This window comes from Chrysoperla carnea, chromosome 2 (assembly GCF_905475395.1).
Source record: "Chrysoperla carnea chromosome 2, inChrCarn1.1, whole genome shotgun sequence".
NCBI lineage: Eukaryota > Metazoa > Arthropoda > Insecta > Neuroptera > Chrysopidae > Chrysoperla > Chrysoperla carnea.
This window is the reverse complement of record NC_058338.1, coordinates 29,822,930-29,850,623: the sequence shown is the minus strand read 5'-3', so window position 1 is coordinate 29,850,623 and position 27,694 is coordinate 29,822,930. Positions and strand designations below refer to the sequence as shown.

At 28.2% G+C, this 27,694-nt stretch overlaps 1 protein-coding gene across 2 annotated transcripts; it reads left to right on the top strand.

Moving 5' to 3' along the window:
• Positions 1-489: 489 nt before the first annotated feature.
• LOC123291456 (sensory neuron membrane protein 1-like) lies at positions 490-27,694 on the top strand. Of its 2 annotated transcripts, XM_044871754.1 has the most exons (9): positions 490-735; positions 22,134-22,291; positions 22,496-22,504; positions 24,193-24,340; positions 25,190-25,441; positions 25,503-25,717; positions 25,781-26,066; positions 26,724-26,849; positions 27,335-27,694. In XM_044871754.1, the coding sequence occupies exons 1-9, from the start codon at positions 616-618 to the stop codon at positions 27,584-27,586; spliced, it is 1,566 nt and encodes a 521-aa protein (XP_044727689.1). In that variant the 5' UTR covers positions 490-615; the 3' UTR covers positions 27,587-27,694. The 2 variants fall into 2 exon arrangements, with proteins under 2 accessions (XP_044727689.1, XP_044727690.1); XM_044871755.1 differs by lacking the exon at positions 22,496-22,504 and having other exon boundaries at positions 491-735.

Sequence of the window (27,694 nt, the reverse complement as noted above, 5' to 3'; positions counted from 1 at the left end):
ATCTCATTTTTGGATGCAAGGGCTTAAAACTTCAAAGCTCAACCAACTCCTCTCTAGTCAACAAACTCAATCCAGCCAACTCGTATTTACAATAAAACTCCGGGTCTATAAAATTTTCGGGCTATTTTTTTCGATTACCATACATACCAATTTGTTCACCCACAATAATTTTTTTTCCTCTTTTCAAAACTGACTAAAACTTATTTAAAACCAATTTAATTGAGTTCAGGGAACTTTGTATTTGGTTCACCGATCTTTATAGAATTTAATGATGTACTCTCGTTGTTAAAAAGTAAAAAGAGTTTAGAATCACTCATATATTAATCATACTTTATAAAATGTTGATGCATGAAATATGTACAAGAAATATTCATTCAATAACATAATATTAGTTTCCATGCATAGAGACAAATAATCACAATATTTGATATAACGCTTCTTACATACTATCACATACGTAATAGTATTATGTTTGCGCGCATAAGTCGATCAGGTTAAACAATTGGATTTTCCAAAAGAAAAAAATATAATTTATTTTATCATACCTACAACAATTTAAAAAAAAAAACTTCAGTTTAGTTTTACTTGTTTTACGTTAGTCAAAATTTTCCAAATATGAAGTTAGTGATGGATTTACCGATTAAAATTGCTATTGGCAGTGGAGCTGGTTTATTATTTGGGATATTATTTGGTTGGGCTATTTTTCCAGCACTTTTACATCATAAAATTTCCAGTGTAAGTTTTTAAGAACTTAAAAAACATTTATTACACTCATTCATTTAATTTTTTGTTGATGAAAAAGTTTTTCATTGCGGGAATTTCTACGGAATGAAAGTAGAATCAAGTTAAATATTCGTCGAATTCAATTACGACGGACTATATATGAAAACTTTAACTAAATTTTTACTTTCGGATCCTACAGTACTTTAAAAATAGTTAATTATCATAGGAATCATGATCAAAATAAATAAATAAATTTATTTAAACAAGCCTCTTATATCTCAACATGTTTTGTCACATTGAAAAAGTGACATAAAAATCATGAAACGTGTTACAAAATAACTTTTTTGGCAAAATTAGAAAACTATTTCTAATTTAACTCATGGCTCTTCTATGTTTCTATCCTATCTTGATTCTATGTCTTCTATTTATATTTTTTGCTTTTTATTCCAGTATAATTTTAAGTTCTAAATACTGATACTGATGATTATGATTCCAAATTCTAAAAAATAATTCTACTAAGCAATTAAAAAAAAATTTTATTATTTCCATTATAATGACTAAACAAATTTTGGCTTCAGTAACCGATAAAGTGTCAATTTTATGTAAAAAAAAAAGCTAAATTAAATTAATTAGTAAAAAGAGAATTTAATGTCAATTTTGTTTCAACTAAAATGCCAAACGCAGTACTTTTCTAGATACTTTCTAGATAGATGAATGATTTTTTAAGCTTTAAACTAGTTTAGTAAATTCTTTGGATTGTTTGTTTATTATTGAAATTAATCCGAAACGGTTTGAAGATTAATTAATTAATGGAAATGTTTAATAATTATTAAAAATAATTTTACAAAAAATTTTTTGTACTAATTTTTTTAATCATGTTTACTATAATTATTAAAAACCGTACTTTACAACTTGTCTTTTATAATAAAAGTTTTGCAACAAAAAAATTAATTAATTTTTAAAATTAATTAATATTCACAAAAATTAATTAATATGTTAATTTTTGAAATACCCTGTATAAAAAGTGTTGAATATCAGTGCTAGCATTATTATAAGTAGAAAAGTTTATAAAACAAAACCATTTATTTGGTTTTCAAAAAGTTCTAAAAAATTCGAGTATTTTACAGAATTTACAATAGCTACTTACAAATTTTCAAATCTCAATTTCTTATAGTTTTGGAGAAAATAGACACCAAAGTTTTTTCCTAAACGGGTAAACAGTGATGTTAACGATAAAAAGTTTCAAACAAAAGTTATTTATTTATTTATTTATTTATTTATTTAAAGTCGTTTTTTAACGTCGAGGTCATTAACGACTACTATTTACAAATCATAAATTACAAAACATTTTCTAAATTTTATCTAATAAATTCTCTTTTTTCAGTAATGAGATGGCTCGAAGACATTGTTCTTGATTGTTGAATGTTACTTTGAGATTGTTTGACAAACCAATGACTCTCCGTTGTTGTTGGAGGCTCTCACACTCCACAATTATATGTGGAACGGTCAGTATGGCTCCACAATTTTGGCATACCTCTGGATTTGTCTTCGTAATTAGTTATTTATTATTTTATAAAGATCATCTTTTATATTTAAACTTTTTTTCTATCTCTAACGGTTTACAAGACCCTGTTAAAATATTTTGCTCATTTACGAATTAAGCCTCACTTTTTACATCATGACTGAGAACGCTATAAAAGTTTCAGCTTGATGAAATAGACTAATTAGGTGAATTAATGAACACCAATATCAAAATTATGCTCGAAGCATAATATTTTTAAGCGTTACAAACTTGGGACTAATCTCAGTTTACCTTGATACATATTACATATAAAAATGGATATAAAAATGTATTGCACTGTATAGAAGATTTTTTTTTGATTAAAAGATTCATTGATCTTTAGGTATGCAACAATGCTTTAGATATGAAGGTACGGACACTCTTACTTCAATTTATTTTCTATTAAAATAAACATAACAACTATTCTATTAGAAAGTGGAAACACTTTTAAGAACTATAAAAAAGGAGAATTTTTCTTTTTATTTAAACTACTTTAGTCATTAATCCATCTACCTCAAATAACGAAAACAAGATCTACTTATGTCATAATGTGTTTGATTAAAATATATTTTCTATATCGATATTTAAATTATACTGAATTTTTCTCTTAAATCGATATTTGTGGATGGATTCATTCAAATTGCGGTTATTCTATGGTTCATTCAAAATTTATTTATTTTTTTCTATTTTATCCATTAATTGAAAAACTTCATTTATTCTGGCGCTATAAAATAGCGTAGAAAGTTTAATCTAAAGCAGGGCTTCTTAAACTATGGGTCGCGACCCCATTTGGGGTCGCGTAGCAAAATTATGGGGTCGCGAAGGGTAAAAATACAATTTAACAGAAAATGTTTTTTAACTTGTAAAATTATTGTTATAAAGATAAAATAACAATTATCGTAGATAAATATATCATAAAATCTTCTAGTTCGGAAAGATTGTTTGTACCTGCATTTCTATTAAGAGTATTAGAATAACTTGAATAACATTTACTATGAATTATGAAATGTTAAGTATTGGAATTAATAAAAAATATAAATTTATTTTTGTCAATCTCTAAAAGCCGAAATAATCCCGAGAAATAATTATCAACAAAATTTCTAGGTATTATTGCTGAAGAAACAGCTTTAACACATATTAAATCGCAATATCGTTCAGCGATAAAAAATATTGAAGAGGTCTTACGTCCAGCAGTTTCAAACATTCCACCAAGATTTGATTTGTTATGCAATAAAAAACAGGCACATCCATCTCATTAAATTTTTAACTTATACTTTAATTTAATACTTACCACGCAACTACTTGAATATATTCGAGAGAATTAAGACGGTCAGAATCCACTTTTATTTTTGAAACTATAATAAATACAATTTTAGAATTTTTTGTGCAATTTTTAATTTTAGATTTTTGTATGTTTCAAAACGAATTCTAAACTTAAATATTTTCATATGTATATGTATATTGTTACCTAATAAATAAATCATCAAAAAATATTAATTTATTTTTCTTTTATATTTGTATGGGGTCGTCAAGAAACTCGCAATCATAAATGGGGTCGTGAATTACAAAAGTTTAAGAAGCCCTGATCTAAAGGAATGTTTTAATCTATAGTATATGTAATGACAATAGGCTCTTTCATGTACATAGTAGTTCAAGTTTAATGGCTTGTAATTTCTCGCTTGTTTCTGTGTATATAGAAAATAGTTAACATATAGTAAATTTCCTTTCCGATTGCCTGTATTGAATTATTTTGATGTTAAAAAGATGAATGCGACGTGTTTTTTGGAAGCTTAGAAGCATAAGGATTCTATCATATTATTCTATGTATATAAATGGTAGGCCATTTTAATCTAATATGGCTATTCGCTCGTTTTGTAGTTAACTAATCAAAAAATAACTCTCATAATTTGGAAGAGTTTGATGGGGGACATCATGTATTGACCAAGGTTGCTTTAATAGTCAATTTAGATCTTAAAACGTAAAAGATAGAATAACACTTTAAATTAGAAAGTTGATCCTAATATTAAGACGAACATTTTTTATTTAAAACATTTTTTCGAAAATCGTTAACTTTTCGAAAAAATATATGACTTAAAAATATGTCATTTAGCCAAAAGTTGTTTAGGTCAATGGAGTATGTACATTCGTCAGTGTTTATGTATTTGATCTGGAGATTTTATTTCAAGATCATTTAACTTTGATCTTCAAATGATCTGGAAAATTTACCTGGGCTTAAAAGTTAAGACAAAAGACGTTTATTGTCCTTGATAACTTTTGTCAAAACATTTTTCTAAGTCTAGCATATTTTCTTTCGATTAAATGCAATAATTTAAGTCGTATTACCTCCGAAAGCTTACATTTTAGAATCTAAATTGACTATGAGCAACTTGAAGAAGTAGGTCCAATCTGATGTCAAAACATGATAAAACTCTTGTAACTTTTATTTAAGTTAATTTTTGATTGGTTAACTACAAAACGAGGTAATAGCCAAAATAGATTAAAATGATCAAGACTCTACAGACAATCTAGAAGTAAACGTATTGTATAAAGAATAATAGATGCAACTTAAAATACATATAACAATAATTAGTTTGGCCACAAAAATTTGTCTTTTAAATCGTAAGTGATTGTATGAATAGATTGACAATAACCATATAATTTTAAGTAGTTTGAGTCTGCACATAAAAACAAAGTTTTTTTCTTTATTTCTGTCTGAACTATTTGAAGCCAACACCTCTGGAATTCGTAGCTCTAACAAAAAAAAAATTTGTATCGGTTTCTGTATTTGTGAACACGGATCTACACTTTCTTGGATCCGGTTTATTCCTACTACATATGCATATACTAACTAATATGTTCTATAAAGACTGTAATGTTCATATAATGTTAAAAAAAAATACTTTTTTGTTTTTTACTAAAGCTGGTCAGAGATCGAATTTTTCCATGAGGCAAAATAATATATTTAACTATAATATATTTAGCTATAATTTCCACATCCAATTGCAGGAAATCCAAGCACGATAAAATTCTTTGTTTTTAGATATGTGTTAATTAAAAAACTATCAAAAAAAGATTCTTTAAAAAGTGATGAAAAACTGATACAATTTATTTCGAATGCAATCAATGCCCATTTACCTTAAATGACAATTTTTTAGAGATACAACTTTTTTAATAAGATTTTAAACTATCAAATTTTTAGCACTTTGGTTCATTAATAGTTCAATCCATTCATTAAATATTGTTAATTTTAATTGTGCTAGACATTGAAGGGCAATATTTGATGATTATTCAGTATTTCATTCTTCGTAACTTTTGAGAGAGCGATTGCAAAGTCGTTAACGAAAAGAAAAAAAAAAAGGTTAAACAAAAAATGACGGGCGCTTCTTAGTCTCTATTACAAAATACGACGACTGCGGTTGCACTCAAAGTGAGACATACTGTACATTGGTCGATGTCATATTTCAATTGTTTCAATTATGATCAATATAATTTATACGAGAAATTATTCTCATTATCGGTAAAATAATAATATCATACCTTATTCTAAACCTAGTCTGTTTTTAACCCCCGAACTAAAAAAAAAGGGTTGTTATAAGTTTGGCTGCTATGTGTGTGTGTCTGCGTGTTTGTCTGTCTGTGGCATCGTAGCGCCTAAAAGAATGAACCGATTTTAATTTTTTGGTTTTATTTGAAACGTAATTTTAACGGAAAGTGTTCTTAGCTATGTTTCAAGTAAGAGATTACTGTTCCGTATCCGAAAAAACTCAAAAATTGGCGATGATCTTCAAAATTGATTCAGTTTGAATGGTCAAATAAACCTGGCTTCATTCATTTCGAAAAGTGAAATGGTAAAATAATTAAATAATTCAAAACAATAATTCAAAAGAACAAAGCCAACACAAATATTTCAATTTCAATTAAAATATTTTCAAAAATTTGTCCCACAAAATGATAGCTCTTTAAGTACCTTGTCATCTCATCTGATGTTCCTGACCATCACTTTGATATTGATTTCAGACGAAAGGTTATAAGTGTTTATCTGTACGTCTGTGTGTTTCTTAGTGGCATTGTAGCCCCTAAATGGTCGAACCGACTTAATTGAGAACATTTTATAGCTAAGTTTCCAAAAATCGGTTTACAAGGAATTAATCGCATTTGGCGGGGGTTTTTTAAAATTTGTAAATTTCACTTGTTCAATTTTTTAAATACAACAAAAATTGCCACAAAATTCGCACATTCTCTTAGAAAAATTTTACTAAAAAATAAAGTAACCTTGGGATGTCTTAAGGTTTATTCATAACTACAGTTTTTATAAGACTCATATAATTGTTACAATATTGAGTTTTTATAGGAATATTTTCCGTCATTCCGTCACAATTACGTATGTGTTCGTAAGTTTTTCCTTCTCTTCTTTCATTTCTGTCTAACAAATTCTTTATATTAATATTTATCAAGTCAATATCTACCGTGCTGTTGTGCTTATATCTTTAAGTGCTTAGCGCGGTTTTTATTCAAAAACGGTTTCGAACTTTAGCATTAGTTTGATTTGCCTAGCAAAAATGTGCGTATATATTTTTATCTCTTTTTGGTAAATGCGTTGATATTATTTTCCAAGAAATTTTAATAATGTATTACTTACTTAAACCTTGAAATTTTTCCTATAAGTTTTGCATGACATTCGTACCTACATATACTCTCATGGTAACTTTTGTATGTAGTAATTAAAATCAAATTAATTATGTTTGTTTCCAAATTTATAAATAACAAGTGAAAACAAACAATTAACTGAGTTAATTGTTGAAATACCATGCATAGACAGTGATGATTACTCTGTCACATTACACATATATGCATGTCACACATACATAACTGATATTCTCATATAATATATACTATACAATTTGCGCATAATTTGCGTTCTCACGAGGAAACAGTGATGTTAACGAAAAAATGTTTCAAACAAAAGTTTTTTTTATAAGGAACATTTTTTTCATATAAACTTTTATCTATCTCTAACGATTTACAAGATGGGTCCCAAGGCTACGGACCCAAGAAACAATTGACCTTTGCTGCTCATTTACGAACTCGACCTCACCTTTTACGTCCTAAGCACGCTATAAAAATTTCAGCTTGATATCTCTTTTTGCTTTTGAGTAATCACGATGACAGACGACAGATAGACGACAGATAGACAGACATCCGCAATGGACTAATAAGGTGATTTAATGAACACCTATACTCAAAATTTTGTTCATAGTATCAATATTTTTAAGTGCTACAAATTTGGGACTAAACTTAGTATACCTTGGTATATTTCATATACATGGTATATCAAGTGATCAAGAGGGGATTGATTTTATATTATAATTGTTTTTGTTATGTCATTGGAAAAAGTCAATATCTGATTATCTATATCTGATACAAATTTAATGAAATTAAATTTAATGGTCTAAAAATAATTGATTTTTATCATTTATTATAAATTAATATGTTATAATAAATTTTCAGCGAAGAGTTGAAGGTTATTTGTTATTAATGAGAACAACTAGGTAATAAATTATGGACTAAAATGAATTTTCTAAGATTAATCGGTATGATTAATTTACAGTGCTAGCCACATATAATGAGTTTTATGGTACAAAATTCCTTTACATATTAGTATCACATAGAGGCTTGAGTATAGAAATATAGGGAGGCCGATACCAGAAGACTTATACTACAATGAAAGAGAAAACTATTTTCATTAAGGTAGTACTATCGGTAATATACTTTGCATTCAGAATTTAATGAAACTTGGCATAGAACTGAAAATCTGAACGTCTAGTTTTGTGAAATAAAATAAAATCTGTGATTTCCCATAAGGATCAATGTTAAAATATCTTTAAAATATCTTTTTTTCAGTTCTCTGAAGGCCCCTAAAAATTTAACTGGTTAATTATGATATAATAATGGACAGCTATGCCAAATTTCATTAAATTCTGAATGCAAAGTCTATTACCGATAGTACTACCTAAAAATGTCTATTTCCCAAATATAGTAATCGTTGATTTTTCTCCAAATTTTCATTACTTTTCTAATTAAGTGATTGTTTCCCTATAGTATTGTAAAGTTTTGGTTTATTGCAAGGTACACACATAAAAACCTGTGATGCTGTAGAAATTACTTTTAATTAATAAACATAATATATTTATGTTTTACACACATTGAATGTGGCAACGCAGAAATGAATCCTTTCAAGATTGCTTTTATTATAAAGGATTAACCGTTTATGTTATCAAACTCTAAGCGACACTTTTTTATCTTCAGATTCCATACCAGGTTTATGCTCTGGTGAAATAAAACGTATTCTCTTCTGCTATACTTAATTCCGACAAAATCCGGCATTGAGCAGGATTGATTTTCATATAAAAAATTTTTGCAAGATCTTCTGGAAAACATGCTCCTGAACCTAGCAGTGCAGGTTGCCGGTAGGATATTATTAAAAAAAATTTTTTTTAACAAATAAGTTATATTGGCCGAATCAAAATTAATCCAGCCCTTTTAGGTTCAGGAGCATGTTTTAAACGGGATCCTGCAAAAATTTTTCATGTGAAAATTCATCATGCTCAATATTTTTACTAATATTTGATAACTTGGAAATGAATTTTCTGAAGAACGTTTATATTAATAAAGGATTAATCGTTCGTGTGTAAGCCACCAAGTAACTAATTAATAATTTCTAATCTATACTGTCTTTTGCATTCTAAACGTTAAATTCGGATGTAACTGTGTCTTCATAACTATAAGTTTACACAATAGGTGGTACATCGATAGGGTCTAAGGTATTATATTGTCTTATTGTTATGTGCTTCGATGTTGGATGCAAAGTCAATTGTTAGTATCTCCATGCAATAAGATTGCCATTGTTTACTCCTGATTGAGTTTTTGTGAGAATAAAAACTTTGTAAATACGTTTGTCCCGTTATACTAGTAAGTTTGGCGTATTGATAAAATCGATCTAGAATTAGAACAAAATATAACTCACCGAACTAATTGTATAAAAGAAGTATTATCTTTTGAGAGGCTGAGTATACATCCTTGGTGCATAATCGTGCACTTTACCAGCTCATCAAAATTACTAATAAAATTAATTTTTCTTGTGATGGCGGGAACCGATTCCGGTACTCAGAGCATTCATACCATACCTAACACTTTTATTTTATTTTTTTAATATTTTTTATTTGATGCTTAGCCCTACCGCTCCGATACTCTATTTTATCTTTATGCTGCTCATCACTTTGTTGAGTCATTTAGCGTCTTTTGCTTGGCATTTTTTTGGACACTTTTTTTTTGTAGAAAAAAGAAAGTATTAATAGAAAGTTTAAAAATAATTGATTTTTATATCCCTGTATATTGTCAATTAATGGCATATTATCTGCATAATTAAAAATTGTTTAAACAGAAAACGATACAATATTGGTAATAAGTCGATAGCAGACTATTATTAACTGATCTATATATATTTGGTATATGAATAATTTTAAGACGGGCGAAAACGAGGGATCAAGAGATTAAGGACATATTTTAAGATTAAATGCTTTTGCACAAGCTTACCGTCAGTCTTTTCAATAAAACTAATACCATTCTCCTTATATTTTCGATTTTCGAAGTAGCCTAAAAAGCCCCTCCCCATATATTCTCAATTAAAGAATACCTGCTATTTGTTTTCTTTAATTATTGAAACAAAATAAGCATTATTATATATTGATGCATTTATTAAAATTATCTATACAGTTTGTTTATTTCCGTCTAACTGCGGAAAAAGTTGGTGTATAATTTACACAGTTCAAAATATCATGTTTTCGCATTTTAAAATATCATAACTGTTTTACGTGATGTAAACTAAAAATGCTAAGTGTTTTACGTGAGGTAAACTAAAATTTCAGTAAACTAAAAATGATAGTAATTTTAATATTTTATATATAAAATATAAAATTGAAATATTTTTCTCAATAAAAGCATTCCTATTTACTTCGTTAAAATCGGAATTGTTTTTAAACTTGAATGTGAATAACTGAAAGAGAGTTTGAATTCGATATTGATCTCAAAGGTCCTTTAATAGTGAATTCAGGTTAACTGAATAATTTCAAACAAGAAAGTGTTTTCTGATAAAAGATACAATTTTTTAGCCTAAGAAATTGGTTTGTCTGTTTTAAGTAGCCAAGATACTATAGTTCGAAACATAGTGATTACAAAAACTGTTGGCCCTTAGCGCAGGATATGGCCCAAAAATGAAATTGAAATTGAGGGATTTTATTTAATATCCAATAATATTGAATAAAATCCCTTGGATTAGTTTTACATACACCTACGACAATCCAGTGGCCAAAAAATATATTGTAAGTGTATTGGAAATAACGAAACCAACATAAATAAGACATGGTTATTTTAAATAAAATGACAACTTTAGATATTTACTTTGAATTTAAGAGAATAGAGATTCAAATGTATCTATTAAGCCAATAACTTGACACTATTAAAAAATTAATAAGTTAGACCAATCGATTGCTTTAGCAATCCTCTTGTGTAGCATTTAATACTTAAAGCCAAAATAAAATCAACCAAAACAACAAAACATAAATGAACTATAAGCGAACAACATACAATTTAAAAAGTAAATTAAAGTAAATCCAACACAAAATATTTTCTTTTACAATAATAATAACAATTCCAAGCGAACTTGTTTGAGAGCCATTGCTTGTAATAAGATTATATGTTATAAATGGGGAGTACTTTATAATTTACCTTAAAATGCATATAGACTAGCCTGCGTAGTAAAAGACGAATTTTGGAGGTCTAAGAAAGAATAAACGAATAATACATATTTACTCATATTTGTCTTTTACGCCACTCTGTAAATTGAAAAATGATGAAAACATAAACTTCATTTGAAATAACTTTCCAATAGAATAAACATTTATTTTTACAGCTTTACCACTTAGATTTTAAACTTTCAATAATGTTTATATTTTTCGTAACACGTACCTACTCTATAACCATATAAAAATTATATAGGTACATTAAAGGAAATACTTTGAATGTAGTTCGAATATATACAGAATGTTCGATTTACATCTAGGCATATAAATATCACGAGTATGACAGAATACACGCGTTAAGCAATGCAACAAAGTGAGAGGTATTATATAGATGTGTTAAGGCTTCGATATACGTTGAGATAGTTGTGAGACGCTTGGAGAGTGGCAGTTTCTAAGTTGAATAGATGAACTACAACAGATAAGCCACGATGCAAGTTACTTTTGCAATTTCATATAACATCTATATTACTTCTTTCTTAGATTCATTGCATAATGCATGCACTCTGTCATACTCGTGATATTTATATGCCTAGATGTAAATCGAACATTCTGTATACGTGTGTAATGAAAACAAAGCAAACAGTATATATACAAGCACCACAGTACCTACATTGTTTTGGTTGCGTTAAGGATCAATACCGCGGCGTGGCGTTGCAATAAGAGAGCAAGTGAATATTTCAGTTATATAAAAATAAATAATTCATTACAGTGAATTCATAAAAGAATAAAGATACACTTATCCACTCTTTTGGTTACAATTTTATTCATTTTAATTTTTTTGTGGGGAAAGAACATTTTTGAAAATGAAGTTTTCCCATGATACTCGCTGATATTGTAACTTTCTATAGGTCCAATCATAAACTTTTTGGATCAAAATTACCCCATCCACAGAGTTTCATCAAAGGGGTCCCCTGAAAAAAGGGCAAAAAATCGAGAAATTTTTTATATATCCAATTTTGATAAAACTAAGTTTATAAGGTAATTTTGACCCAAAAAGTACAAAAATCAGGTGCATTTGACGACTGGTCGAATAGTTTTTGAGATACGGACTAAAATCGATCCAAATATTGCGATATCTCAGAAACTCTGCATCCAATAATTAAATTAAACTGATTTTTATACTTTTTGGATAAAAATTACCAAATCCACGGAGTTTCATCAAAATCCAAAACAAAAATTTTTTTTTGCGATTTTCGAAATTTTTTTAAAGGGGTATCCCTTAAAAAATTGGTAAATATCGAGAAATTTTTTATATCTCCAATTTTGATAAAACTCAGTTTATAAGGTAATTTTGACCCAAAAAGTACAAAAATCAGGTGCATTTGACGACTGGTCGAATAGTTTTTGAGATACTAAAATCGATCCAAATATTGCGATACTTCAAACTCTTCTAGACCCAGCGGTTTGAGCTGTGTGTTGATCGATCAGTCAGTTTGTACATTTTTACAATAATATGAAGGTATTCGTAGTTTCTAGAGACCGTCTAATCGAACATCGGATTCCCTACAACGACCAAAAATATTTCCTAGAGCACAAGTTGGACGATAAAAACTTTGCCGTTTTGTGCCAAAAAAGAGATATTCTTTTGCAAAGATGGTACGATTTTCAGAAGACGTGACAGAAGCTGTGTAATACGACGTATTCAGCGGCCAAAAATACCTACTAGATAACAATTCTAATCCAAATTAAGCTCTAAAAAAATACGCTATATATGCTCTCTCTGAAGATCTACCTATACCTTTTTCTATGACTAGGTTAAGTTGGCTGAATGTTCCTTAGGGTGCTATAAACACATTATAAAAAGTTTCATTAACATCATTGCTGTTTTTAAACTTTTCTCATGCATTTCGGCTTATTAATTATATTATATTTGGCAAAATTGATTAAAATCTAGTATAAGTATACAATAAATTGAAACAAATGTTTGTTTGGTTTCTTTCTAAAAAAAAATAAATAACGAACTGTATGACTTTCTATAATAAAGCTCAAAATAGAAATTTTTATTTCGTAAATTTTTTAACGAACTATATCTCATATTATTAAAAATAATACAATGTATTCTTATTAAAAAAACTCCTTCTGGAAGTATAAAAATTTATGGTTGACTGATTTTATTATACTGTCAATGAATCACTTAAGGTAATTCATTCGTAAAATAGTTTTTCTTGGGAATTCAATAAAATTCAAATATAAAATAAATAAAATTATTCTGTACGCAGAAAAAAAATCTGGGCTAGTCAGGCTGGACCCTTCGGCAGTGGAGCTTCCTGCGCTCGCATATAGCTCTAATGAATACCTTTTCACAATAAATGAATAATAATAAATAATACCTCAATACTACTCAAATAACTGTTCACAATTCTAGATAAATATTGTGGAAGCGCAAATAAATACATTTGAATAGTAAAATGTAATGTAATATGCGTTTCAACTATTTATTTCAAGGGTTTTAATTTTATGTTGCGGAACCCTCAACATATTTTTGTAGTGGACCGAATTGTAAATCTAAACCATCGTATCCACATGAACACACACAAAAAATTTCGTCAAAATCGATCCATCCGTTCAGGAGGAGTTCAATTACAAACACGCGATGACGTGAGTTCCATGATTTTTGTTCATCCAAAAAGTGCTCAAAATAAGTTTTCACTTCAAAAAATAGATACTTTTCGATATATATCGAAAATAAAACCAAATTCGGTAAAATTTGAACTATTAAAAAAGTCTTTGAGGAATGTATAGCGTATGAGATAGCGTGCTTCCATACGTTGCTTTTGACAAAAATTATATCATTATCGAGATATATTGAAAAGTATCACAGACAGATAGATACAATGTTTTAGTATTTAACATTTTTGTCACAAATAGTGCACGTTTGAATAACACAATATAAGAGCATGTTTTTATAGACTTAACTTTAACGAGTGAATTACCTTAAGTAGACAAAATAATGATACAATGTTGTATTTTTTTAAAAATAAAAAACTACGCTCATATAGGTACATTCCTAGCAGAGTTCTGATTGTATTATTTTTACCGAATTTTCTTTAAACAAAATGAAGCAATTTTTTCTACATGGAATTTCGCAAAAATTTCTTGGAATATTCGTTCAAAATCTTTTTAAGGTTTCAGGTCATACATAAACTTGAAACTCAACAATTTTTCTATCGGAATGAAATTTGATTTTTGATTTGCTTTGAAATACCATTTTTTATTTTCTCAAAAACTGATTGTAATATAAAAAACGGTAAAATGTAGATATTCTTTCTTTCTTCATTATTATACAAGCGGTTTTATTTTCCGAGGTCAAACAAAAAACCACCTTCTGCTTGAATTTTTTTTCCCAGATCCCAAACTTTGGTTTTTGCTTTTACGGTTTTCAAGACTAAAAACTATAAGAATAGTAAAGGGAAAAATTTTTTGTAGATCTGCAAAAAGAAAAATATGAATTTTTCACAAAAGACGTATAAAAGGATAATTAATTAAATAAAATTCCAAATCTTGGGTATCAATTTCCATTTACGGTATCAAAATACCTTAAAGAGTTGAAATGAAAATGATAACAAAAATTTAAAATTTTTTTTATCGATTAATCACCCTTGTATAGGTCTTTTGTAAAAATTCATATCGATTCCCTGTACGGTTTATGAGAATCGTGCGCTTGTTTTTTATTAAAAAAAAAACGACTTTGATAGTTTATTTCTCCTAATCCGTTGAGAGAATCGATTTGAATTTTTGACAAAAGACGTATAAAAAGATGTTTAAGGTAGTACCAGCATGAAATCACTTTTCGACAGATTTGGCCGAATTTTTTTTCTCGGGTTTATAATAGCTTTATTTATGAATTCCTAAAATTTCATAATTTTTGACCGTTTAGATCGCGAGATATTTAAAGACAAAGTTCGCGATTTTGAGGTTCATGTCCCATTTAAAGCATGTAAAATGTCCGGTCTCTCCAACTATTTTTTATGATATTATTATATATTGAAGAAAAAGTAGAAAAAAATGTTTATACAATACAATTCTAAAAAAAAAATTTAGAAATTAATTTTCACTTTCGAGATATTAATTTTGACGTAAATTGATCGAAATTGGGACGTTGGCATAATTATTTTCCATTTTAAACGGTCAAAATTTCTGAAACTTTGGGAATTAATAGTAAGCATTATTAAATTCTTAAATTTAATTTTTCGTTAAATTCTGTCGAAAAAAAAATTGTACCATTGCTTTAACATAGAAACTGCAAATACCATGCTGGAACATCGTTAATTCATAAATACAATTTCAAAGTTTTTGGATCAATTTTTCGGTATCGAAATACCTTAAATAGAAAAGTAATGTTTAAAGCTTTTTGCAAGAAGCTTACTGCTTATATGCAAAAAATACATTCTGAACTTATTGATTTTAAGAATAAAAATATTTATTTTACAAACTACGTTGAGTTGGTTCTAAAACTTTTAATAAAATTATCACAGTAATATTTGTGAGTGTACTTTTACACAAATATTTATTTGAACAACAAAAATACTACATAGATAATTTATAGATACGCTTCGCTTATTTTAAAAAGTCAAGGGCAAACAAAATGAATAACTAACTACTAACTAATATGTGAGAGTACAATTCAAGAAATTAAATCAAAACATTAAATTACTGACTCTATATTGTGTTTAATTAAAATAAATTGTTAAATATTTATTAACCTTTTTACATCAAAAAATAAATTTATTAATTGCAATTAAATGCAAATTAAAACATGTCACACAAACTTACTTGTCCTTCCATATACAGTGTGTTTATTATGTAGGTCTATACACAATATAGGCGAAATAATAAACCGAAGCAAACTTTGCAGGGTGCGATATCAAATTGCACGGATTCTGCCACGTCTTCGTACCATTATGGTCAAGAATTTCATTTTTAGGCACAAAAACAGCAAACTAAGTGTAATTGTACATCGGATTCGTAAACAGCGGCCAAAAATACCTGCCAGAACAAAGTTTGGATGACAAATATTAAATTTGTCGTTTTTGTATCAAAAAAGTGAAATTCTTTACCAAAGTGGTACGGTTTTCAAAAAACGTGACAGAATTCGTTTATCTGACATCAGATTCGTAATCAGAGACCAAAATTACCTCTTGGATAACAATTCGGACGGAAAATAGTTTTCCGTTTTTGTGTCAAAAGTGAAACTTCGGGTATAAAATAGCACGAATTGGAATACGTGACAGAATTCATACAATCTGACATCGGATTCGCATTCAGCGACCTTAAATACTTACTAGATAACAATTTTGGGGCACTATGCCTCTTTTCTGAGTAGGTTAAGTTAGCTGTATGTTCCTTAGAATCCTATAAACACGTTACAAAAAGTTTGATTAAAATCGATGCTTTTTCCCACTTTTCCTATGCATCCCGACTTACGTATTTAACTACTTAACGTGTAAAACTCTCGCACACAAATTATGAACAAGTACATTTTGTGAAAATCCTCTGAATTCTTAATATAACTAACGAAAAAGCTTTTCTACGAAAAGAGAACCGTAATTCATTCAAGTTATTTTCATTTCACTACAACAATTAATCTAGAAGAGTATAGTATACATTCTCAGCATTCTCAGAATTTGGAAAATACAATAATTCTACATTAGAGGTTTTTTTTAATGATAAAAATTGAATTCTTCATTCTAAAATAAAGCTTTTTATGTTTAGGCATAACGCACTTTGAGGCTGATAATTATTTATAATAACTACGAATATTTTTTCATCATTAAAATTGGTTTGCTGTACAAAATGATTACTGACAATTAGTTTTGTACATTTTTCAAGCCTAGGTCTTTAATTTATACTTTTATAGTTATAAACGTTAATTATCTGTTCGTCGAGTTTGTCTCTAATTCCATGATAAAAGTTGTCTTTGAACCTTATTCCGGGAATACACCTAACATAGGTAAAAAGATATGCTTTAAAATATTATAAAACGCTCTGAATTCTAAATATAACTAACGAAAAAGCTTTTCCACGAAAACAGAACCGTCATTCATTCAAGCTATTTTCATTTCACTACAACAATTAATCTAGTAGTGTATAGTATACATTTTCAGCTTCTTTGACATGACATCCCTTAGGCAATGTATTATGAAATTTTGTTGTTGACACAACAAATACGGTAATGAATGATAAAACTCAGTTTATGCCGTTTGTAAGACAATAATTCATCTAGAAAATATATTAAAATACTGAATAATGAAATAATTTGAAAAATATAATCAAATATTTCTAAACGAATAAGTTCAGTGAAATATCAATTGTGGTACAATCTTCTTGAATTAAATATATTAAATTTCATTCGTCTTTTTACTCCTGATGAACTGCATATGCTCATTCGAAAATTAAAATTATATTTTTGATGAAATTTCTTATATTGTGAAGTTGTTTTACATACTTTAGACAATTTGTGTAGATAGATGGCTCTAATGCCTTTGGTGGTCAGGTCACAACAACTTACGCTTAGTATTAGGATGTATACCCAAATATTGAACTAGAAACTGATCAAAAGCTAAAGGTATAAGAGGTGGTAAAAGTATGGAAACAACAAAATATTTTCATCGGAAATTTTTATGATAAGTAAAATCTTCATTACAGTCGGGGGGACCTCTAGGATTACGCAATTTTCCACATGACAGAAAAGAGGTTCCGCGACTGTATTACAACTTTATGTCCTCTAGAGAGGATGATCAAGACGCTATAATCAGCGGACAATCAAGACGCTTTTAAAAATACCTTATTTGTCAAATTATGATAAGAAATTTAAAAGCCGAATGGGAACAGACCAAAATACATACATTTTAAACTATATTGCGGTTTTAATTTCGTGATTAAGTATATATAAAAAAAGTGCTAAGTACGCCCTTCATTTGATACCAAACACGATATCACTAAATCGAAATTTATTTTTATATCATAAATTTTTGTCCACTAGTGGGCGCAATATCAAATTTAATGTGATGTCATATAGCCTATAACCAGCGTTCGATCAAGACAATTCTAACGATATTTCATTTGTCAAATTATGATAAGTAGTTTAGAAGCTAGGTGGTAACAGATGAACATTTATACTACTATTACAATATCTTTGATACATACATAAAAGTCAAACACAGAACCCTAGGCATAGTATAGTCGGGATAAATAAAAATTTTGATATCTGTTAATGAAACTGCATGGAGCGATTGCACTTATTTTGATTCTGTACTAAACAAATATCACTAATTGAATATAAAAAAAAAGTTCTATGAATTTTGCATAGATATAAAATTATTTAAAATAAAAATAATTCCAACAGTTTGTAATATCAATATTTCCAGGAGTAAGTAAAATTAATTTCCAGTATTTTTAAAACAATGTGTAATCTCAAATATTAGAAAAAAGGATTGCACGTGCAAAGTTCGTAAACAACAAATTTTTTTCAATCAATGGAATCCAATTAATAAAAAAATAAAAAAAAACAATAAACATTTTTTGTATAAATAATCTGATTGTATTTTTGTACTTTGTTAATAAGTTTCGACATTGGGATAGAACCCAAAACATGTTAACTCATTAAAATTTAAAAAATTTATATAAAAAGTGGATTTGCAAACTAAAATTAATGATACAAAACTTTTTAAATAATTTATTTTACAAATTTTATTTTTTCAAAAAACTATTGAATCCAATTATATGTTATTTTTATTAAATTTGCAAGCCATAGGTATGTAGTATAAAAAACTATTGAATCCAATTATATGTTAGTTTTATTAAATTTGCAAGCCATAGGGATGTAGTTTTAAAATCGATACAAATACAATTACAAGCATTTCATGATTTAATTTCTTTGACGTATTGTTAGTTAGAAATAGGTGAAAAAAATAAAACGAACATATTATTTTACATACAAAGCGATTTTGTATTGGTACAAAGTAGATTTCTCCTCTTTTTAAATAGGATTTTATTCTTGTTTGAAATATTGTATGTTATTTCTCAAATGAACTTTTACTTTGAATCTTATTCCCTGAACTAAATCTATCGTCGAGAATTTCATTTATATAATAGACCAAGATAAAGCGACATGAGCTCTCAAGTACACATTCAGAATTTCTTAAATCATTCATAAAGAGGCTTATACAACTTGGAGACCATCAAGAGGGAATATGAACTGTGTGTGATCATATCATTTGATTTGTAGTTGCATATGTGTCTCATCATTTACAGCGCGCATCACACACAGTTCACAATCTCTCTTTGTTTTATACATAGGAACGTTCATAAAAACTGTTCTAACTTCATATATTATAAACGGCTAACGAGATGGTTTCCAAGTGGTATCCGTCTACAAGCCGTAAAACGCAGTCTGCCAGCAATACGCATTCCATATTATACGTTTATAGATAATTGGGTTTATCCCGCGTTTCCACATTCTATCGTGTAAATAAACATGAGTTGAACAACAAGCCCTTGCATATATACATAGATTCCAGGGAGAACGGTGCACGTTTTTAGTTGTTCGTTGAAATGGGGTACCTACACATATTTCATTTTTCAGTTGATGAGATATTATATCATACATTAATATATAACGTATAATATATTTGTAGGATGAGCAATTTAAAAATTTCGATTTGCAAACTACAAACAGACTGCAATAGACAAAACCGAATTTGTAAAACACAAAAAACTACACTAAAGATTTTTTTTAATGACAAAAATTGTATTTTTATTCTAAAATAAAGCTTTTTAGTTAATTTTCAAAATGACGAAAATGTACCGTATTACGCGATGTTTAGGCTTAACGCACTTTGAGGCTGATAATTATTTATAACTACCTTCGAATATTTTTTCAGCATTAAAATTAGTTTGTTGTACAAAATGTTTGATTACTGACAATTAGTTTTGTACATTTTTCTAGCCTATAGCTAGAAATAGTCTTTAATTTATATTTTTATAGTTAAAAACGTTAATTATCTGTTCGTCGAGTTTGTCTCTAATTCCGTGATAAAAGTTGCTTTTGAACCTAATTCCGGGAATACACTTAACAAAGGTAAAAAGATATACTTTAAAATGTTATAAAACGCATACAAGTATTAACGGCATTCTTCTTTTTATAATAGTAAAAATTTATTTTATATGTAATTTAAATAACAAAATAGAAGTCAAATTTCCATTTTCTCCCTTTACAATGAGAAACTCCCGGAATTACATATATTTAATATAATCAAAAACACTGCTTCTTCCGGGAATTGAAAATATGCTTCATATTTCTCATAAATTAGTAAATATTTTAGAATTAATTATATAAGTTTTAAAAGAAAATCATACCCTTACAACAGTCTATGGTATTTACTGCGTCTATTAGTACAAAATATTTTAATAATTATAACGCCAATTGAAAATGGCAGTTAAAATAATTTTCCTTAATCACGGTACACTCCCGGAATAATGTTTACTATCACTAGGTTAAATAGACATTATTCCACAAATCTTAAAAACGATAATTGTTAGAAAATAATAAAATTTAATAATTTGAAAAAGCTTTAAAACAAATTATTTGTATATTCCAATCAATATTTTAACATATTTAAATGTAATAAAGTTACCAGTAAACTTAAAAACCTTAATAATGTACTACTATCATCTAATGTTCACTAAAAGCTTATTTGTAAAAAATCCATGTGTGAACTGTTCTAGTTTCAAAAGCTGTATTCTTATACCGGCATCGAATTCGATCTAAGTTTTCAGGTTCAATAAAAACCTCGCTCTAATTCATAACTGAAAAGCATTAGATGAAAGCTTTAGATAAGATTAATAAGCAAACATTTTTTTTAAACCGAATAATTTAGACAGTAATTAATAACGTTTGTTTATTCAATTTGGCCTTTTTTGTTCAAATTGAAAAACGAACCACTTCTATTGAATTTCTTGGTAATTTTAGTCGAGGAGTATTTAGATTTCGCAAAAACAGTTATACAAAATGGAAATTATAAGACAAAAAACAATTTTGGGTAAAACTTTTCATTCCGTTTTGCCTAAGCCGTATGGTTTGCGGTTAAATGCTTCGAACAAAAAATGTTACGTTTTCAATCAATAACCACTATCTAGTTTAAATTGTGGATCTATCGATTACCAGTTATGGAGTAGAGTCAGTTTTTCATTGAGCTTGAAAACCTAGGTTAATTTTAATGTATGCGTAAGATGTGCACCTACACATCCAACATTTTTCGCTTAAAGCATTTTTATCGATATAAAGTTATTTTTCGAGTTTCAAGCATATGCCAACTTATAAAAGACATCCAGTATATTCTTTGTGAATTTATTTTGTGAAAAGCAGAACATAAACATAAAAAAAGTTATGGCGATAAAAATGTAATCCAAAGTGTTGGATGGGACGTAATTCTATACAAATTGCATATATATTTTATTTTTCATTTCACTTTTATCTTTATGCATAGGTTAGGCATGAAAAAAAATGTGTTTTATAGCCAAACTATGTGTTTTTTTTTAATTTTTTTGTTATTTTTTAAATTTTCTTTATCTAATCTTCTTATAAATAAAAATATCGGTCGTGAAAATTGGTCGTAAAGTATTATTCACCCTCCTCTCACACCCCGACACTCGAAGGGTGTCAAAAAATGAACTAAAATTGAATAGCAATGAAAAAAATTACTTTTAAAAATAAATTTTTTATGCTGTTGACAGCAATAAATATTTCAAAAACATTTCAATTTTGGAAAATATTCTTCCGTAATTTTTGGCATTATTAAATCAATTTTCCAAAAGAATTATAAATTATTCAGTTTTTTCAACGACCTAGAACCTTCATAAGCCAATATTAGTTTGGCTTTGGATATTTTTGCATTTCTTGCATGGGACTCGAATGATTAGTTATATTTTGTAATGTTTTTCTATAACTTTATTTGATACTTTTAAAAACAATAATTTTCTTTTTGTTATAGCAAGTTGCGTTAAAAAAAGGCGGCGAAATAAGAGAGATGATTGTAAAGTTTCCATTTTCATTTGATTTTAAAATATATATGTTTAATATAACGAATCCAATGGATGTACAAAAAGGTGATACACCAGTATTAGATGAAGTTGGCCCATTCTTTTACGAGTAAGTTAAATAATTTTAATTGAATTTTTACAAATATAAAACTAAATTCAGAAATTTCAAAAACTATTTTTTTTAAATGATTTATTGGATGCCAGGGGTAATTCATTAATTACGTAAGCATTTTGGGAACAGTGGGAGGGTTTAAAATCTATTGATGGGCTTACGTGTAGGGGTGGGGGAGGGTTCAACCCAATCTTACATAAGATTTTACGAGTTGAATTTTAATATTGGAAATAATGTATGTAGATCGGGAACTATAGTCTCCGTGCTAAAGAAACTTTAATTTACGTCAAACTATGAGTGTTAGTGTAAGTGATCTTTTTCTAACAACTTTTCATTATTCGACAAAACGAGATTAAATCTTACATAAGGGGGAGGTTGGTGATCGTAAAAATGATGCTTACGTAATGAATGACCCCTCACAGAAAATAATTAAACTGTTTATACAGTTTGACAAAAATTGTAATATGATCAACATCACTTTTTGAATAGATGAGGCTTGTTTTGACCTAAGGTCATGTGGTCCCATACTTTTTAAAATTCTGATATAAAGATATTAAAGTTTCATAGCCAGAGGCAGTGGCAATTTAGATTCTCAATTGTCCCCTCCGAGTTCTCTCTAGTAATTTTATAGTTTATCTGGTGCTAATGATTATAAAATATTCCGTATGTTTGAATAAATATGTAGTTTTATAAATATTTATCAGAACTTGTCGCCAAACATTGTATCCAATAATAAGTACAGATAAAGCTATCCAGTTATTGAAATTCAAGTGACACTACCTAATTAGATAATTAAAGAAATGTTTAGTGTGGTCATAGACATGTCCCGTCAAAATATTTTGACTTCGTTTGAAAATAATAATACTAAATACTATCAACTCAAAACTCTTTACAATAATCAATGATCAATCAATACATTTCATACACCAAATAATTAATGATATAATTATGTAACAAATATTATATGTTCGTTGAATTCTAATAATAATTAAATTTTAACAAAGAGATTATAGGTAATTTATAAAATATTATATTAATGAATTTTTGTTATATGAGAGATATTGAATATTGTATTGTGTTAATTGACGTAATCACATGTTGGGAAATTATTAATTAACACATATTTATAATTAATATTTACAATAAAAACAACAATTTGTAATTATTTTATATTTTAACATAGAATTAATTTTAAGGTTCTTCGATAATTCAATAGTACCTGGATGACCTATGACTTAATCGGTATTTTTTGAGTTAAAAAGACACAAATTTTATCCCTCTATATATAATAACCGTTTCAAATGTCTCCACACAAATACCAATTTTGAATGTCCTGGTTATGTACGTTAACTACGATAAACACCAATAGATGTCAGGAAGAGTCGTATTTTGCAGTTTGTTTCAGTTTTTCCTCAAAGAATTCTCGAAATTATCGAAATTTTATAAAAATGCAACCTAGCTAGATCGATTTTTCGCTCCGAAAACACTCTGCATACTAATTTTCGTTTTAAAAAATCGTTATATATATATTTTTCTTTTCTGCTATAAAATCTCAGTTATACACTTCGTTAACATGGCGTCCGAAAAATTTCATTTGAAAAAGTAGGCCGAAATTATCTGAAAGTAGTTTTTCCGTTTATTAAAATTTGAAGATTATGGACTTATTAACTGTTTATTTTCGTATTCAAAACAAAAAATGAAATATTATTAATTAGTTGAAGACTTAAAGCTATTTTGAAATTTTTTCGGTCGGGTGCCTTGACATAGAACGTCATAAAATTTTCCTATGCGAAAAGTTTTTAGAGATGTATTTAGTAATGCCATTATATGCTGACTAGACTATTTTCCACAGCATTTCTAAAAATTACCTTTTGCATTATATTTTATTTTATTTTTAGTGAATGGAAAGAAAAAGTAAATGTAGTTGATGATGACACTGACGATACAATGACGTTTAATGCGCAAAACACTTTTTATTTTAATCAAGAAAAATCGGGTAAATTGACGGGAGATGAATTGATTACAATACCTCATCCATTTATTGTCGTAAGTAGAATTTAATTAAATAATTGAATGTATGTGCATCAATTTTAGTTTTGGTGTCACAAAGATCATCAAAGATCACGTCCTAAAAATAGGGGAGAAATTTGAAATAAAAAAAACAAATATCAATAACTCATGTAGGCATAACCATTTAAGGGCCGTAGCTCTAAAGGGAAGGGTTTTTGAGGGTTGAGGAACATAATAACTTTTGATCAGCATGACCAAACCTGTCTGTAGATGCTGTTTCTGCTTATCTTGGATGCTGTATCGGCTAAGACAATGTACAAAAAAATTTTTTTTTTTGGCAAAAATAAACTAGATTAAAAATGATTGATTATGTATATTTTATTTTTACAAACACCCTAAAATAGCGGGTGAGACGTTAACAAGAGTATAAAAATTTGATTATACATCTAAAGTAAATATTTTTATATGAAATAGACAAAAAGAAGAGAAAAATCTATAGTTTGCATGCAAAAATTGATATGCAAGCAGTTTTCACATTAAATTGCAGATTTCGAGTTCCTTCAAATAAAACTTTAAAGACCTCATCCGTTGCGTTGACCGCGGTATGAATGGTTTCAGGTGGAGAAAACCATTTTTCTATATTTTCTAGATAAAAATCAAAGCATACAAATTTTTTCTACAAGTATTTAGAAATTATCTGTTTCAATCCACTTAACGGGATTATCCCATGACGCGCACGAAAGGTCTGTTAGAATTTTAATTTTTATATATAGGTAGGAGTCTAAAATTTACTATTCAAGTCAATTACATTTGCGTATCAATTTTTAAATTGAGTTGGATAAAATAAATAAGCTTGGATTACATTTAAACTAATTTGGATTTCAGGGGCCAGCAATAGCTGCAAAACGTGAAAAACCAGCCATGTTAAGTTTGCTGAACAAAGCTATAGCATCAATATATCATGCCGAATCGATATTTTTAACTGCTCGAGTACGTGATATACTTTTTGATGGTATTATGATATATTGTAATGTCACAGATTTTGCAGGTAAAGGATTCTGTAGTGTGATGAGGAATGACGTCAAAGATTTAGTGCATGTTACTGATAATGTATTCTCTTTTTCATTTTTTGGTCCCGTAAGTACTTTAATTTTTATTTATTTTAAATTAATTGTTTTAAAATCTTACGTCTTTGTAGAAAAATGGTACATTTGATCCAAGACCAACTAAAATGCAAAGAGGAATAAAAAACGCTAAAGATGTTGGCAGAGTACTTGAATTTGATGGTAAACCAAATATTAGTGTGTGGGGAAAAAAGGATTGCGATGAATTTCGAGGAACTGACGGTACAATTTTTCCACCTTTTTTAAAAGAGGAAGATGGTTTATTATCATTTTCTTCAGATATTTGCAGGTAGATATAAAAAAAAATTGTTAATATATTCAAAACAATAGCATTTACATTATGATATTGTAGATCATTGCCTGCTAATTATGTGAAAGATGTTGTATATAAAGGAATTCCTGCAAGATATTATACGGCAACGTTGGGCGATATGTCAAAAAACAAAAATGAAAAATGTTTTTGCCCAACTCCTGATACCTGTTTGAAAAAAGGTTCAATGGATTTGACAAAATGCCTGGGTGCGCCATTAGTAATCACATTACCACACTTTTACGATGCTGATGAAAGTTTTCTAGGACCTGTTCGGGGTTTACATCCAAATGTGAAAGATCATGGAATTTATATATATTTTGAACCAGTAAGTATACTTTTTTATGTAATTTTACTGGTCTAGACCCACTTTCAAATTTTGGCAACTCATTTTATAATTTAGTCTATGTTATACTAAATAGACTTATCACTGACCCGGCGAAAAGTAACGACTGACGTGATTTTTTGAATTATTCGATTTTTAAGTTGCGATATTTCACCACATCGAAACGATTTTCTCTGCTAAAAAACATTCAACTCAGTTTTAATTTAATCGATTTTAAAAATCAATGGATTATAGCCCTTACATAGTTGTACATAGTTGTATGACGTAATGAAAAGACGTAGAGAAAATCAAATAATCATGAAAATCGAGAAAATCCACATTTCTGGATCCACATTTTTATTAATGTAACATTTAAAAATATTATAAGATATTTTAGATAATTATAAATGCTTTTTGAAATTTTTTATCTTACCTCACCGAATTCGAGATATAATCATTAAAAAAAACTGGTTTTTGTCATTAATTCGCGACGAAAATTAATATTATTTTGTGATTTTGGTCAAAAAATTATATAAAAAGGATTTCTTTATTTCCTTGATCATAGCTGTAGAAAAGAATCATTTTCTTTGAGCCAATGGTAATCTTATAATTAATTATCAGGTCCTTGGTTATTTTTTGAAACTTTTTTTTTCCTTACAGATGTCAGGTACTCCAATGGAAGCGCGTAAACGCTTGCAATTTAACATTCCCCTAGAAAAAATTGACAAAATTGCACTTATGAAAGAATTACCTGAAGCCTTAGTTCCAATATTTTGGATTGAAGAGGTAAGTTTACTTTATCTATACTTTTCAAGTATTAAATAAAATAATACGAAAGTAACTGAAAAAAGTATTGCTGAGACCTATAATCAAAATTAATTCAGTTTTATTCCCTTTCGTCATAGAGTTCTCATTTATTATCTTTGATACTACGGGAACATGTGGTAATAAGAGCCCGCAAGTAATGGCTGCGAGTCCAAAATGGACTTCCCTAATGCCCGTAATTATGTAAATGAAGTTCGAATATTTTTGTTGATGTTTGATAGAGCTAGCCTCAAGGGCACAATGACTTACTTGCACTCATTCAGTTGTACGAGACGATAGTTTGTTTTTTGCTGTACTGTTATAAAAAATAGAATAACGTCCCAGTTTCTTTGTTTTAATTAGCCTTTCAATTAAAGAAGTATACCTAAAATTACTTTGCATATTTTTATGGCGTGAGATTTTTTCAAATATTGCTTTAAAAAACAATGAAAATATATTTTTTTTAGGGGGTTGCTTTAAATGATACATTTATCAATCAACTAAAATCACAATTAGTACGTACTATAAAAATAGTGACAATCATGAAATGGGTTATAATATTGTTGTCAATAGTTGGAATAGGCGTTGCAGGATTTCTACAATTTAAGAAGAATACTGGATTTGCGGTTACTCCTACCTATGGTGGAAACAACGAATTGAAAAAGACAAATAACATAATTAGTACAATAAGTAATGCGGATAATCGTACTAGTTATTAATGAAAATTATAAATAGGACAGAGTGGCGATCCATATGGAAAACCTAGGAATAAAGCGTCCATCAGGGAAAATGTATTCAAAATTTGTAGTACAATTAAATAATAAAAT